This window comes from Pantherophis guttatus, chromosome 5 (assembly GCF_059756535.1).
Source record: "Pantherophis guttatus breed Tessera chromosome 5, ASM5975653v1, whole genome shotgun sequence".
Taxonomy (NCBI): domain Eukaryota; kingdom Metazoa; phylum Chordata; class Lepidosauria; order Squamata; family Colubridae; genus Pantherophis; species Pantherophis guttatus.
This window is the reverse complement of record NC_142067.1, coordinates 53,043,694-53,061,433: the sequence shown is the minus strand read 5'-3', so window position 1 is coordinate 53,061,433 and position 17,740 is coordinate 53,043,694. Positions and strand designations below refer to the sequence as shown.

The window sequence follows — 17,740 nt, the reverse complement described above, 5'->3', positions numbered from 1 at the left end:
TTGCACCAGACCATCTCCCTCCTCCCTGCCCCCACACCAGACTTCTGTGGTTTCTTCCATGTTGCAGATTTATGCAACGGATTTTGCTAAACTAACGTTCCTTCTTTATTCTCTTGGGAAACAGTTTCCCGTCTTCCATGCACGCCTTTCCTCCATGGCCCCCTAGGAATTTAAAGAAAGAAGGGCTTGCAAGCTTTCCTTTCTCCGGTTATCTATTGGGCACCTACCCATCCCAAAGGGTCTGTTTAGGTCTTCAATCCTGCCTTCCTGAACAGAAAAAGTCTTATAATTTCTCATTGCCAGTATGTCACTATCTTGTATGATATAAACAGAGTATGAAATGTCAGTATAACAATCCCCTAAAAGAGGGGGGGGTGTATTCTATATAAATTGTATAACTTTTGCAATGGGCTGAAATCGCCTTCAACCAGTTTTTACTTAATTTTGAAGACTCACTTTCCCTGGACCTGGCACACTAGGTACTTACTGCCTTGCCTTGTTTCAGAAAGGTAGTCAAATGAGAAAGGAGGGATGACATGTTGAGTGTCCAAATTAGTGGTGGTTTCCAAAAAAAGTTAGTTTGTTGCAGCATAAATAGAGCCACAGGATCAGACGAAAATATACAGTATGTTATAGTATAAGCTTTAGTAGGCGTCAGCCAATAGAGTTGAGCAGCCAATAAATTTAAATTAATAATTAATAATAAATGTTGCAGTACTTTGTAGACTGATGTAATATAAAGTGGCAAATCAGTTTCAACAGAACATCCCTCCCCTCCATCAAATTTTGCAGGACTACGTTTCCCTTGTTCCCTTTCCTTGTTAATCGTCTGTAAAAATGATTATTATGCTATTATTCATTGGATGACTTCATTCATTTATGAAATAAAATAGTTTCTGTTTTATGTAAATGCTGCCCCCATTGAGGGTCACATTACTGGTTAGTGATTACTTACCATGGATACACCATGAATCATTTGGATAGAATGCCAAATCTAACAGGATTTGCTATAAAAGAAATAAGAGGAACAAAAGTAATTCTGCTGCCTTTATCAACTTAATGCCTTTCACATATGAGCTACAACTCTGATAATCCACAATAAGTGTGCCCATTTAGACAGCAGCAGATTCTAAAGCATAATATTGATTGATGAGGGCTATAGTAGACTATAATCCTTGCTTTTTGCAAAAAAAAGTAAGTGCTAAGATGTCTACTTTTGTAATTTGCCCTTAGTATCTCTTATTTTAATGAAAAAAATGCTCTCAACCAAATTTCCAGTATTTGCAAAAGAGATTAGTAGCTATGTGCATATGTGTACTTTTAGTTGAGACTAGTGGTGGTGCAGTGGTTAGAATGCAGTACTTCAGGCTAATTCTGCTCAATTAGTTCAATTCTCACCAGCTCAAGGTTGACTCAGCTTCTATTCTTCTGAGGTTGGTAAAATGAGGACCCAGATTTTGGAGGCAATATGCTGATTCTGTAAACTGCTTAGAGAGGGCTGAAAAACACTGGGAAGTGGTATCTAAGTGCTATTGCTATTTGTTTTGACAACTATATACATAGGCCTTATAGTACTACTTCTCTTCATTAGTCCTATAAACAAAAAGAGTAGAGTGATATTGTATATCTTTACAACATTAATAATTCTAATAATACTTTAGACAGTTAACATACTGTATTTCCAGATCCTTCTAATTTAGGATTCTAGAATTGATTCACTACTATTTTGTGCATATAACATCCACACATCATTTGTGCAATTATTTGGAAAATCATTATTTTCTTACTTTTCATTTAGAGAGTTTAGTGCTATATGTGTGCCTGTGAGTTTTGTATTGTCATCCTTGCAACAACCTGGCACATTTTCATATAATACATTGAGATAAAATGCTAAATAAATGATAGTGTATACATGCCATGTTTAGCTTCTGCATACCAGGTTTTGAAGGATCATTTTATATGAAGTCAAAATAGACAGCTTCTTGAATCCCCTTAACCTAGATTATGTAACCAACATCAACTAAAGTAGATTCACCTAAGACAGCATACATTTTGAATTCACATGATGTTAAGAGTCTCATGTGTTCATGGCATGGGGAGAGTAGCAGGAAAATGATGCCATGTATACTTTTATTGTTGAAGATTTTCCCCTTTAATATGTTGTGAGAACCATATTCTTGTGAAATGGAAGTTAGATTGAAGGATGATAGTGAATTTGATCAATGAGGAAATCAAAATATTAGTAGAATATAGCTCTACCTGGATGTGCTTTTAAAAAGAATGGTAAAAATATATTTTTGATCCTGTGTTCAATTGGCTATAACATAGCCATATGACATAGACAAATGGAAATCCAAGGATTCTATAATGTTTTAAAGTGTCCCCTAGCATATTACAGTATAGAAATAAAACAATCTGCCTCTAAAAGACTATGACACTCATTTGGACGAACCAAAAAGATGATTATTGCATTATGACTGTCATTCTTCCCATCTGGAAGTCCCCACTCTAATTATTACCTATGTCAAGAAGAACTGTCAGAGAAACAAAAATCTTAAATAAATGTAAACTTGTAAAACTATAGAATCAAATAATGTGCAACTGCTGGGCTACAATATAAGGGCAAATAAGATAAATTTTGAAGGAGTGCAGTCCTGCTTATTGGGAAACCTGGATTTATATTCTGAGCTTTTGGAAAATTCTTGCATTTCTTAGTCCCACAGGTTGCTGTGTACATTGTTGTCCTGCATCTTTTACTTGCATCTGGAAACTAGATAGTGTGATGGGCTTCTGTACTTTAAAGTACAGAAGAGAGAGATATCCTAGGAAAATCAGATATTTTTTTTCCTAAAACCAAGCTCAACTCAGGAGCTCTTATTGTGTACTTTGGTTCTCAATGTTCTGAAAAGGGAGAAGGACTGGAAAGCATATGACTTTCTGTCCTGGGCCAAAAGCTTTTGGAATGAGGCCTGACTTTCTGAAGAACTAAGAAAATAACATTATCTTTATAACTGAGCCACAACATGTCTCAGTGATTACACTCTGATCAAATTTTGCAAGATACTTTGTATGCCTCCAAAGGAACACAGAATGGAGTGAGTGACCTAGCATTTGAACAAATGGGACTGCCAGACTGTTGCATTAAAGTATGGTCCATCATCCTTGAGCATGCAGAAAAGTATGTTGGTGTGAAATTTGCTGCATGGATTGCCATGCTCTACTCCTAGGCAAATCAAGGGAAGCGACTCGTAAATTTTCATGAGTTTATTTTTCCATCTACCATACATCATCTGAAGCAGGAAAACAACCACCCATCATTCTGCCTAACCCTTTGTTGGGTAAGTATAAGAGAAAGCCTAGCCACTGGTTCACAGATGCAAAGAAGATGCACTATGGGGCTACTACTTCTGAACATGGCTTTAACACTGAAGCCATGCTCCAAAATAGCCAGAATGACAGAATTTGGAGGGCATAGGATGAAATGTGAAGGATCAATCCATAGTGACCAAAGGAATGGCAGTGCTGGCTGCAAATCCAGATCTGCCCCAAAGGCAACAAAGGATCCAAAATAGAATGGTCACAAATCTTTTCCTTTCCAAGCAAACTAATAAAAATAGTAAAAAAGGAGAACCATATTAAATCCTTTGTTGCAGGAACAGCAGGAAATTTGTACCAATGGTGACAGAATCAACAACACAACTGGTAAAACTGAGCTCTTTTTTATTAGAATCAACCAATGTAGCACACAGGACAAGGATTCTTCAAGAAAGCATTATTTTGTTTGCTTCTTTTAATAAAGACCTAGCACTTTTTTCAAAAGAAGTATAAACTCTTGTTTATAAAAAGTCCATGTAAGGTCTGAAAAAGGTAGTGGAAAGTACCAATCAAGCATTAAATGGGCAGATGTCTCTGAGAAAACCAGTTCCCTAGTATCTTCTATATATCCCAAGCTAAAATAATCATTGGGAGCAGATTTCAGTGATCAGAGATCTCCAACCCACTGCAGTCTAAACTGGCCAACAGGAACTCCTTCGATCTCAGTATGACTTCATCAGCATTTAAGAGTGTTGATGAAATCTGCTATATTATATCTGTGTCAAAAATATATCAGGAGGAAAAACATTAACTTTAAAATTGGATCAGCTATGTGCAACTTTAAGATGCTTCAGCTGTGTGCTGGAGATGAGATACATGTCACCAAGACATGACATTTTTAAAAAAGTAGCAGGATACATTCATATAGTCAGGAAAATTTGAGGATGAGCCTGTAAACTTCAGAGGTGTGACCCTTTGGTTTAAAAAAGATGCAGAATGGGAATTTGTATAGGTCCTGAAATGAGTAGCAATGCATGTACATTTTTAGCTCTCATAGTACACAGGAAGAGTGTGCAGTTTCCCGCTCTTAAAAGGCTTGCTATTACTTGTAGGAGCTGCATAGCAGGAAGAAATACAACAGGTAACATCTACCTTCACACTACCCAGTGTCACACATTAATTTCATTGGTTTTTATATAGGTGATGAAGCCAAAATAAAATGGCTTGGGAAGATGGGAAGAGAGAAATCATCCTCTTCCTGGAGCGGCTTTTCTCCTTTCTTTTCACTTTTTGCCACCTGAAGCTCTCACGTGTGGAGAGAAGGGCTTGCAAGCTTTCTTAACACATATCTATGGCATAAATACAACAGCTGTCTATTTGCTCGCAGCCAGGCACACTTCCTTCTCTCTTAGCTCTGGCAATTATGGGGAACGAAGCAGCTCAGTCGCGGGTGGAAGTGGCCTGTAGCTCCACTCAAGAGAGCCTCTGAGGAGATTCCGCACGACCGCCGACTCTTGAAGGGACTTGCCTTGGGCGGTGCGCGCTCATTCGCCAGATCGTTCAAATGACTTGAGCTCCTTAAGTGCTACTTTCGCGACCTTTTATTGATCCCTCGAGGACCCGTGCTCAAGCGGTGGGGGGGGGGAGGAATGCGCGCGCCCTTCTCCACCCCACCTCTGCCGCTCGCCCGCCTTTCACCACAGCAGCCCCGACACAAACACAGCCGCCACCACCACACACGTTTTTGGTCTAAGCCTCCCGTTGACCGCGGCGTCCCATTGAGACGCGGGGCCTGTTTGGGGCTTTTACAGTAGCTTTCGCGGCGGCGCACAAGCCAATTCCAGGAGCCCCGCGGCTTGGAGCCGCGCCCTGATTAATACCGGAAAGCGCTCTGATTGGGTGGCGTCCTCCCCTATGCAAAAGAGCTGAGGGAATGACATTCCTCTGGACTCTCTTACTGTAACAGCAAATTCATTTCCAGTCATCTCCATTCATAGGGCCAGAAGGCGCGAGGGAGAGAGAGGGGGAGGAGGGGGAGCCAGGCTTTCTTCAGATCAGCATGAGCAAACAAACAGCGCCTCGCAGAAGGTCACACACAGCTGGAGAGACTGGCCTGTACGGGGAGCAGACCTCGGGAAAGCTTGCCGTTGGAGTCTGGTGAACACGCGGACACTTTTTCTGCTTTGGGAATTCGCGAATTCCGCCGGGAGGAAGCTCCGGTGTTTGACCGATTCGTACTTCGGGGGGACTTGTTTTGCTTTTTACAGCGGAACGGCGTCTTGTTTTGTCTGGCCACCGCGTGTGCTGCTAGCCCTGTTTGAGGGAAGGAACAGATCTGTACCGCTCAGCCTCGAGTTAACGTCCAATTTGTGAAGTTAAAGGAGAGCGCGCGAAGGGAGGACTGAGAAATGAGGGGGAAACCAACGGCGGTCCCGAAAGCAGAGCTCCACCTGCTTGTGGTTAAACCATAGCTGAGAAGCCGGCCCCTGTGGGTGAATTGGAGGAATATTACTTCAGATATTTTCCTCCACAGTTGGCAGTGACTCACGCAGCGGCCACAGAGTGTTGGGTGACTTCAGACTCGTGTCTTCTAAAATTGCTGCGAACATTAACCACAGAAAGAACCCACAACCCAACCAAAAGGGTTTTTTTTTTTTTCTCTCCCTCCCCTCCGGGCGCGTTTCAGATTGTTGGCACACTGACATCTCAGGACTTGTACAAGAGTCTTTCGAATTCAAGCAGCCTCTCTAAGCAATTTAGTCAAAGCGTTGCGAAACCGGGACAGCAAGGCTTAAGAGCAACGCGAGGCAAACTACTCACACTGGGGTTCAAGGCTGCTCTGGCTGGGGGGGGGGGGGAAAGGAAGCTGCTGGAGAACATTAATGGAGTTCTGTTGTGTTTAAATTCTCTATAGAGTCAGCTGTAAATATTTGATGAAGTACACTATATAATGCTGTGATAGCCGGTTGACCTTTGAAAACCTCAACTCACGTCCTCTGCAGCCTATTTCCCCAGTTACTTTTAAACCGCTCTTCTCCCCCATCCATGTTTGCGACAAGAGACTGATGCGTTGAACTGAATTCTAGACAGCATTTAGGAGCGGCGGAAGGGGAAGACTATGAACTTCGAAAAATAATGGGAAATTAACTACTGAAAAGTCTAGGTCCTTCCCTCCTTTTTTCTGCGTGTATGCGTGGTGGGGGTGGTTTTGTTTCAAACATTTCCTCTGCTCAAAACGTTTCTCAGTGTGTGGGATTTCGGAAGGACCTTTGGTTTTAATAACACTGGTAATTCCCCGAGGGGGTGGAGAGCAGAGAAACTTGTCCAAATCTATAAGGCCGTTTTTTATTTTTAAGGACCACACATAGATTTCCAGAGAAGAGCAACCTAAAACTGGATGCTTGGGTTAATTCTGGCAGGACCAGGAGCCCCGGCGTTCCCCTGCTCTGTCCAGCTAGTCCAAATTCGCTCCTGAAGTGGCTTCGCTTCGTTTGTCCCTTCTGCACCGGGACCCTAAGCCTCTTTCTTTTTATGTTGGTCTCCCGAGAACCGCCGGCTGAAGAGTTGCGCTCGTATCGCTTTATCCGAAGCCCTCTGAGGACCTTTTTCACTCAAAAGGCTTGTTGTGATGCGTATCCCCGTAGATACCAGCACCAGCCGCCGCTTCACGCCGCCCTCCACCACTCTGAGCCCGGGCAAGATGAGCGACGCGCTGCCGCTGGTCGGCCAAGAGAACGGCAGCAGCGCCCTGGTGGGGAAGCTGAGAAACGCAGATCGCAGCATGGTGGATGTCTTAGCCGATCATCCGGGAGAACTGGTCCGCACCGACAGCCCCAACTTCCTCTGCTCTGTCCTGCCGACCCATTGGAGGTGCAACAAGACTCTGCCGATCGCTTTCAAGGTAGGAAAGTGGGGGACAAGGAATTGGGGAGAGGGGAGCGATCACTACACATGTATAATTGCGGAATCTTATTGGGGGGGGGGATTTTTCTGTCACCTTTTGCAGCGGACAGCCAATCTCATTCGGAAAGATATAATTCTGAGGGAGGATTCCAAATAAATCCTCAATAACTTTAGGGTTACAGCCATGCCATTTATGAGTGCTTAATCACAAGTAAGATCTACTGATAACAATGGCACTTACTTCTACAGCTGTCATTAGTTTTGCAAGCTAAAAGTGCAAGTTGCTGTTCTGAGTTTCACCACTGACTTCTAGTCATTTGTACTCTGTGCCAAGCATTTGCGATTTGGGTTAGGTTTTGAGAGGGTAAGAAATGGCAGCGAAAAGAATTAGTCAACTCTTCTGATTTCTTTCAATAGGTCTTATTTCCAAGGAATCAATTCCCTTTCATGTTTGTAGAAAAATGCTCTGGAAATTGATGAGATTTATCTATGGGGAACAAACTTTGCCATTTTACAGCATAACTTTATGCATTTTTTCAGAATAATCCCCAGTTTTCAATGTACCTTAAGATATATGAGGTCCAAACTATATTCAGAGTATGCTGCCAACACAACAGGGTCACTTCAATGCACAGGCTTGTATTGCAATTTATAGTGCCATTATAATCTCCATCAAGTCTAGATTTTATTTTTCTGTTTTGAAATTTACACTAGACAGATCCAGTGTATTGTAACACATTTTTTTTCTTTTTAACTATATAAGGCAGCCGCATATACTCTGAACTTTAGCTCTTCATAATCAACACCATCTGTGTAGTCTTATGAAGATGCACTTTTGCCTAAGTACATAAGTACCAGGAGGGATGCTAGGAAAGACCATTTAGTTTTGTGTTAAGGACAAGCATCCCAATAATCAGCAGGCCTTGAAGAGACCATGGCAATTGGCCAGTGGAGATTACAGTGTCCTTTTTACCTAACCTTGATGCATTCAACCCAAACAACTGGATGTTAAGGCTATAACTATTGTATCCAAAGCAGACAATATTAAGAGCAATCACTGGATGCAGTGGGGTTTCTTGCTATATCAGTACTTTCAGGGATAACAATCAGCCACCAGCCCAACAAGAGAGATCAAAAGATTTCATGCCAAGAGGTTCTTGGAAAGCAGGTTATGACATACATAATTATCTTGGAAAATATTTCAAGGGAAGGTGGATCAGATCAAAAGATTTCATGCCAAGTCAAAAGGTTTCCCTACCCTTTTCTCCAGCTAACAGTGACATCAAAATGAATTACTACTGGTGTCTCCAACTCCAAGATCGTTAAACAGAAGAACTGGGATCTATAACTGATTGTCATATTTAAGCTCTTTCATCTTAATATCTATGACATACATGCAAATGGAGTAGTAACTGCAACAGAGTTGCCACATGCCCTTTGTGCATCTCAATTCCAGACAGACTTGTGGGATCTAAAATCAGATCAGTTTTCCTGCGATCAATTTAAAGACTATTGAATTCAAATTTCTGAGTTAATTGCATATTTAGAAGTTCCTTACAAAGTAATCTTCAAAAGCTAAATGAAATGAGTTTCCTAAATATGTTAACAATTTTTTTTGAACTATGGTAAGCAGTGAATATTAACTCTTTTTATTTAATATATCAAAAAGTTGGTCTCCATGTTCAAAAAATCAGAGTAAAGGAGAAAAGTTCACTTTAAAAGTACTCTGTCTCCATAGTTGCACTTCATTAACAACTCAGCCTACGACTTTAGCTACATCCACTTGGAGAAAGCAAATATACATAATGACACTAATAAAAAAATTAGTGCTTGAACTGCAAAAATTATAGGCTTTTGATTGATGTTAGGATCCAATTCTACCAAAGGGACAGGTTTATAGAGCATGTTTTTCTGCATCTTGAATTTGTAACGAACAAACAAAACAATTAACGCCCACCCGTTCCAATTGCCCATCCGTAAAAATATCTGAGAATTGTATCCCAAAGCTGGGGAGTGTCTAGTATTTGCAATTTGGTTAAAACTAAAAACCAAGACTTCTTGTAGCGGAAGCCGCATTTCCCTAAAGCAATTAATAATTCCGCGGTACAGGGACCTTGCTTTGTCTCTTTTAATTCGACGGGTGGGGCGTGATCTAAACTTTAAATTGAAGTGACCCAGAAGGCACAGTCTAAGATTCAGAAATAAAATGCTCGTCTATATTGACAAACGGGCTTCTAGGTGCAAGAACGAAAAGGAAAATACTATACTGAGTAACAATTCAAAAAGAGTTGCCCATAGAATTTTAATTCTGATACCTGCAATACGTGGACCTCACATAAATTCCCACCGATCTCCTAGCCAGCGGCTACTAATACACGTGTCTAATCAGTGACCCATCAAGGCGTTAAACAGAACCTTGTCAGATGAGTTAAGGCTGTTAATAAATCCAACGTGCCTGGACAAATCCGGCGGAAGGGCTTCTCAAAAGAAAAAACTTATCAGAAAAGCTGTTGTAGCTGTTCTTCCAAAATAACCTTTGTCGTCGTTCGGTAATCTTCATTTCTGGAGGGTTGCTCTGGGGGCTATGATTTCTCCGCCTCCTCCTGAAAAGCGGAAGTGCGGGTCTAACACCGAGAAACGTGCCCGGATCCGGTATACTTTGACTTAACAACCTCCCGCCAATCATTTCATGGGCTCGCACCTGTTGATAGGTATTTTATCAGTGGAACAACCTTCACTCGCGTGAATCTTTCTCCACCCCTTTCTTTTAGCAAAGGAAGACTCCGGTTTCTTGCCTTTTGGTTTAATCTTTCTTTTCTTTTCTTTTTTTCAATTACTTGAAACCGGTTGCATCAGGCAATCAAGGCCTGCGCCTTGTTTGCCTTTTCTCCGGATTACCACTTGTGCCCTCACATTTTTCTGGATCGTGAACTTTTCCTGCCATCGTGCTTGTTCTCGTACTGAATGCACTTGGAAAGGAACAGGTGTTACTGGAGCCCCTTAACTGGCCGGGAAACGCTTCTCCCACCTCCCCCGCCGCTGTTTTTCTTTTGAAATGTCTTGGGTGGGTTAATTATTTCTGTTGTCTAAAAAAGCCTTCCCCACTTTTCCGCGACCGTGGTTCGTGCAGCCATCCCTTGGTCTTTAAGCGGGAACCGTTTGAGGATCGCGGGCTAGCTCACAGGATAGAATGAGATCCGAATAATTGCAACACGTGTAAATTGTGCCCCCAATCTTGCTAGGACCGCGTTCAACCGCGTGGCTAAAGGCAGAACGCTGAGTGGCCTTTTTCCTGGCAATCCCACGTGTGATCTCTGTAAATTCTTGCTCTGCACCGAGTCGGTAGCTAGTCCTGCTTATCTTAGACCGAAGCGTCTTGATTAAGCGTTTTTTATTAAGAAATGCAAGTCACTGTCTCCGAAAACTGCTTCTTTTCCCTTTTTAGCACCAGTGCAATCTTAGCGGCGATTAAAAGTACAGCCGTGAAGAAGCGACTTACTTAGAAGGCCGCGGTGTAGTTATCAGATGTTTCACAAAATATTTCAATTCCAAGAGGCTCTTAAAAGGCAAGGATCTCTCCCCGCCCCACCACCACCTTTGGCTGTGCTTCAATTTTTTTCACTTCCCTACCGGCTGACAGCCGCCAGAATATGCTTCCTCTTTTATCTTCAAATTGAGCACAGCTCTTAAATAATCACTATATTTTGGCTGGAATGCCTCCCTGATATTTTTTTTTTTTAAGCAGTAGCTAAGGTGAGAAACAAGGAAATGTTCAGTTCAATTTATTCAGGATTTTTTGTATTCCAACCGCAGCTGTTCCGTAAGATTCAGCATCAAACCGTTTTGATTATTGTTTCTCACTGCACCTGTTATTATTCCTAACAGTAATTCCTTCATAGAATGAATTCCTTCATAACCAAATCTACCAAAATTGAGTCAATGGAGAATTATCAGAAATATTTGAATAATATAGGGAAGAAGTTAGTGATGTGAAATTATTATTTCAAAAGCTTGGATCCATAAGAGTTTGCTTTTTGCCAATGTTTTGTAAAACAATTTCACAATCTAAAATTCACAATCTACTATTTGTAGAAATTTTCTTTCAAAATTAAATATTCAATTAGTTCTGCCTTTAATTGGAATTAATGATAAATGTTTTCTGCCAATATTTATTTGATTTGATAACAATGAAGTATCTCACAAAATTATTTTGCCTCAAATGTCTTAAAGAAGAACTTAATGTTCCAATTAGTAGGCTTTAATAGTATGGTTGCTTTAAACATCTGATATTCCATCCAGTTTGCATAAAAACCATTTTTGTAAACACAGCAATTCAAATGCTAACTATCTCCAGTCAGCAAGTTCTAGCTTATCTGTTTAGTCTATTTTATAATGTAAATGTTTGTGTTCTTTGACTCTTTTACAGGCTTTAATTACCAGTCACATTCTCCTGGGCCTACAGATCTTTTCTTATTGTTTTTGCTATGACCTTACTAGAAATTTTTCAACATCAAACCAACATTGTTAATTCAACATTAACAAATATGCTCAGTACTTTTAAGGCAGAAAAATGTGTTTGAGATTTTTTTAGAGCTACAACACGCATATTAAGAAACTTGCACAGAATATTTTCTAGAATATTTTCCATTTATTGTAAATATTGTGCTGATTTTTCTTAGTTTAACTGTTTTTCACCACTGAAAATATAAAATATTGTAACGAGGAACATTCCTGCAAAATCCAATGTTGTATTGTCTAATATATCTTGAATTCTTTATGCTAGAAATGTCTAAAAGCTTCAGCCAGAAAAGCTCTAAATCTAATAATAGCAACAATAATTTATTAATACTGTGGGCCCAATTGGGAAAAGAAAGCACAGGACCATACAAGTTGGCAACATGTAGAAGAGGCCTTCATCCTGCAATGGATAGGCAATGGCTAAAATGATGATGATGATGATGATGATGATGATGATGATGATGATGATGATGATGATGAATTTATTAAATCTACTTGCTGCCTGACTCCCAGCCACTCTGTGCAGCTTACAGATTTTCTTGCATACTTGGATCACTCAGAAGATTTGGAATATTTAATATTTATTATATGAGGATGAGGATGGAAAGAAAACTTTAGATAATGAATTAAGTTGTAGGTGCATAATTCGTGTTAAGCATGAATTATTTTCATTTCTGTACATTTAACCTTAGAATGACTAAGTTTACACACTACATTCAGGCAGAATTGATAAAAGGATTATAATATCCTTAGATAAGTTTCAATCCCAACCAGAATGGTCGTTCTGATTACTGTACAGCTTCCATCATTTGCAATAAACAGTTTTGAATTTGTCTTGGAATTTGCCTGCCATTATTTTCCCCTTAAAACATTTGTCTGCTTTTTGAATTTTACATGCATATTTTATTATCCCCAATATGTTAAAAAGGAAGACAAAAGAGTAGTAGCAAGCAAGTGTGAAAAAATAGATTGTGGCTTTCAGTTGATGCAGGAAGAGAAAATATTTCTAAAACTGCTCTGAATTAGTAGGAATCATCTACATTTAATAAATTATGGTTGGTCCATAGTCAACCAGATGTTTAGACTGCATTTGGCATTTTTGTCCACCTACTGACTCCTTCCCAAGAACCCAGAATAGGCAGGTGGTGGTGTTCAATAATATTAAAGGTATTGTCCCAGGATGTAAGCTATTCCATTGACTAATAGTGATTTTGTCAATACTAATGGTGTTCAAGTAGTGCTAGGTGTTTTTGGATTGCACCCAAGGTACCTATTACTACTGGGGCTATCTTTGGTTTCTTTTGCCACTTCTATTTGCAGGTCTTTGGGTTTTGTGATTTCCAATGTCTTAGTTCTAATTATTTATGTTGTACTAAATTACATTGATTTTGAATGAGCTTCAGTTCAGTGCAATTGGTCATAATTCAGAAGAAATATAAATGGAAAAAAGTGAATAAACTAAACTATTAGCACTTAATGCTCATGTACAACTGTGATAAGGTTAAACTCTCAGAAGTAACAATGGGATAATAGAACACTCTGAAAGAAAAAAAATGACAAAAGTAAAAACTAAAATTCTGCATAATGGGTGGACATATGGCTGGATACCATATAGGAGAAATTACAAAGGAAGTGGTTATGTAAGTTTAATAATAAGATGGTTATTGTTATAGCAAATTATGCATAAGACTATAATCAAACATAAATGAAAATGCAAACTTTCTCTATCACATCTAGAGGAAATATAGAGTGAAGCCACCAGAGCTACAATTTGATAAAACTTTTCTCATTAACACATTATGTAAGTAAGCATCTTATGTAAGCAAGTTTGACAATCTCCTTATGACAACTCACTGCAGTTTTGATGTGATATATATACTACATTGTTAATAGTAAAAATCTTTAAAGTTGTTATTCTTCTTGCCTTATAAAACAGGGTAATGTGCTTTCAACTGTCTAAACACTCTCAAAAGTCAAATTAGGATTTTTAAAACATGGATAGGTGGATATGTCTTAGAGTATGACTCATTCATAATGGTAAACCATGATGGTTGGAACTGTATATCATGCTTAGGCAAAAGCAAACAAAACATTAAAAGATAGTATTGTGTGAGCACCTAGCCTTTATTTAGTTTGGAAATGGGTCAGAATGATTTGCAGAGTTGTTTCAGAAGATCCAAATATAGTAATAAAAAGTGTGTCTGAATGTGGTGAAGTGGAAGTTTTGATTTTAATTTATGATCTTGCCTGGAAACATTTGGAAGTTCCCTTGATTTATTAGTCAGGAAACAAAAGGAAAAATACAGTAGTATTTTTCTTTGCATCTGTCAATGTTCAAAGCCAATTTCATTTATATGAATGTGGGCTTCATCTTGCTTAAAAGGAACTAACTGAAAATCAGAGATTTTACTCTATATGTACTTCAGATGTGGTTCCAACTCAGTAATTACATTGGATATTTATTTATTTGAAACAATTTGTTAAAATTAATTTATATAAATGGAGACTACACAGTAAGGATGCTTCTTTCTTGAGCTATATCCAGTATGCAGTATGAATTATAAAACAATAATATGTTAATACATTGGTTGTAGCTCCAAGTCCTTTCAGGATGCAGCTTGAGTAATTTGAATAGCTTCTTGCTGGTTTTGTACATTCTCCAACCATTTATGTGCAGGATTTGCACACAACTTGTTAGTGTATAATTTTTTTTGTTGGTCTCAATGAGACCAACATTGACTTAGTGTATGTATGAGATCCCTTTTATCATTGCAGAATCATAATAATTTGGGATTCTTGTACTTTTTCCATTCTGCTAAATTAGCATATGCATTTGCTGTTTATTTTTAATCAACATTTATTTTTGTAGTAGAATAAATTAAGTTTTAGTCTTGAGTGCCATGAAATCTGTGACTGGGCTCCCTCGCTATACTAAGCATTTACATGATTTGTTTGTTTTTGTTTTTGTGTGATGTGCAGATCCACCAATTATGACTTAATAATAGGTATGAAATGAGCTATTCAATAAACTGGTATAAAAATTAACTCATCGTATCTGTAAATATACCGGTAATCATGAAGTGTTAGCTATAATTTAAATCACATTTCACTTGGCCCTAAATGGACATTGCTTAGTTGAATTCTCCTGCATCTCTATATATTTATTTTGTACAAAGTGGTTCCAATTCATTTTCATTTTTTAACAGTTTATACACTCAAATTATTTAAAAGAAACTTAGTATTTTGTCATTTACTTTTTTAGGTGGTCGCATTAGGAGATGTCCCTGATGGGACTTTGGTCACAGTTATGGCTGGAAATGATGAAAACTACTCTGCAGAACTCAGAAATGCTACTGCTGCCATGAAGAATCAAGTAGCAAGATTCAACGATCTAAGATTTGTTGGTAGAAGTGGAAGAGGTATGAAGTTTTTTACAGTTTTAAAATCAAATATTAGCTTTAAAAAATATCCAAATCCTCTATTTGTAGAGCCCTTTGTTGCAGGTGTCAAGTCACTTGATTTTTATTTTATTTTATTTTTGGTCATTTCTCTTCAGTATAATTTTGAGGATTTCAGCATGTCTGAGGCTGATAGAATTAATGCAGATTAATGTAGCATATTAATAATTTACACATTTCAAAATATGTATCTATGCGGCACAGGTGACTAACCAGAATACATAATAAAAGGCTGGCAGTTAAAATATGGTGATACCTAAAAATAGCAAATCAGAACAGGTGAATTGAATTGTTCAGTGCTTCTGACCTCCAAAAGTGTTTTAGAGCATCTAAAACAGACCATAACAATTACCTGGTCTTGGGAAAACATAAAAGTTGCAAGTGAGGGCTATATACACATTTACACATTGTTGCATACTCTGGAACAACTTCTGGAAATCAAATTTATTCAAAAATCTGACTTAACATATTTGTTAACACAAAATTTTATGTATTAATATTGTTTGCCTTCAAATAGAGTACATCTTGCAATCTGTTTACATTAATTATTCTGAAGGTCTCAACAATAGTTTAGTATGAATTTGAGGGATCATCTCATCCCATTGTGATTGGTTCGCCCCACCCATGCCGGCAGAGGAGGCATGCTGCAGGCCCCATTGGCTAGTATATTCTGGCTGGCAAGATCCAGAAAAGCCTTCTCTTCCATCACTCCTGCTCTTTGGAACATCTTGCCCCTTCGGAGGGTGATTGGCTACAAGAGCTTAAAGATCTAGCTCTACCAGTTGGCTTATGCCTCTAATGAAGGACTTTCACATGGGTGGTTGATACATTAATAACAGATCCCACCTCCCCTCCTTTCAATTTACTCCCTTCCTCCCCATTTTTTAATTTGGGGCTCAGTAATTGAATCTTTATTTTATTTATGTCTTTTAAGTTTTGTATATTTTTATCTTTTTAAGATTTTAAGCTACCCAGAGTTACCCTGTGGTAAGATGGGCAGCCAATAAATAAATAAATGAATATAAATAAATGAATACATTTTGTTTTATTATTATAGATACACCTGAGTCAGTCCAAAGATATGAGGATGAAGTATATATAATGGCAGATTGGCAACTTATCTTACATAAGTTGACTTAGATATGTTGTTATTGATTTCTATGGATCCTGTTTCCAAATACACATACAAGATTAATGCACAATCTTGGGCCTGGATTCAGATTTAGAAAAAAATAATTGAATAAATGGGGCTTATTTTAGGAATCATTAACTTGTTTCAGCCAATCTTGCCTAACTAGGACATTGCCCAGTTATTACCTTTTTATATTAGTTATATTTATTTATATTATTTTGTGTCTGTGTATATATGTACAAAAGAAATGAAATTAACAATGTAGGTTTCCGCTTTGATAAATCATTGGGCTGCTGTATTTGTTTTGAAAAAGGTGACATTTGAATAGTTTACAAAGTAGTTTTTAAGTTAGAATAGAATAGAATAGAATTTTTTATTGGCCAAGTGTGATTGGACACACAAGGAATTTGTCTTGGTGCATATGCTCTCAGTGTACATAAAAGAAAAGATACGTTCATCAAGAATCATAAGGTACAACAATGATAGTCATACGGTACAAAAAAGCAATCAGGAAACAATATCAATATAAATCGTAAGGATACAAGCAACAAAGTTACAGTCATACAGTCATAAATGGAAGGAGATGGGTGATGGGAATGATGAGAAGATTAATAGTAGTGCAGACTTAGTACATAGTCTGACAGTGTTGAGGGAATTATTTGTTTAGCAGAGTGATGGCGTTCGGGGAAAAACTGTTCTTATGTCTAGTTGTTCTGGTGTGCAGTGCTCTATAGCGTTGTTTTGAGGGTAGGAGTTGAAACAGTTTATGTCCAGGATGTGAGGGGTCTGTAAATATTTTCACAGCCCTCTTTTTGATTCGTGCAGTATACAGGTCCTCAATGGAAGGCAGATTGGTAGCAATTGTTTTTTCTGCAGTACTAATTATCCTCTGAAGTCTGTGTCGGTCTTGTTGGGTTGCAGAACCAAACCAGACAGTTACAGAAGTGCAGATGACAGACTCAATAATTCCTCTGTAGAACTGGATCATTCTTGTTATTCTTGTTTATCTTATATTTGGAATTAATAGTTCGGTTAAAATTGATTTGATTCATTTTAAATATAATCTAGCTTTTCTTGTGGCTATTTTTTAATGCCTTTTTTCCTTATGTACAATATTTTTATTACTATAAATTATGTCCATGATTTAATTGAGACAGTTTGAATATGTTTAATAAATCAATTAGGCAATCAAGACAACCCTCCTTAGTATGCAAATCCAAATAAAGTATGCGTGACAGATGTCTATCTAGGTTCTGCTTGAACACATTAGTTACCACTTTTTGAGGTAATTGGTTCCAATATCGAACCTTTTTATTATTACAAAGCTATTTTTCTAACATTCAGTAGAATTTCTTCTTAATAATTACTACACATTCTCTTGGACAGGTTTACACATACAACTAAACTATAATAA

General features: G+C 38.2%; 1 protein-coding gene across 1 annotated transcript in view; it reads left to right on the top strand.

Annotated features, from left to right (window-relative positions):
- The window catches only part of RUNX1 (RUNX family transcription factor 1), a 189,948-nt gene that overhangs the window by 93,394 nt on the left and 78,814 nt on the right, over window positions 1-17,740 (top strand). Inside the window, exons 2-3 of the mRNA XM_034440060.3 lie at window positions 6,960-7,216; window positions 14,999-15,155. Coding sequence (XP_034295951.1) covers window positions 6,960-7,216; window positions 14,999-15,155 — 414 coding nt within the window. The remainder of the gene's footprint in view (window positions 1-6,959; window positions 7,217-14,998; window positions 15,156-17,740) is intronic.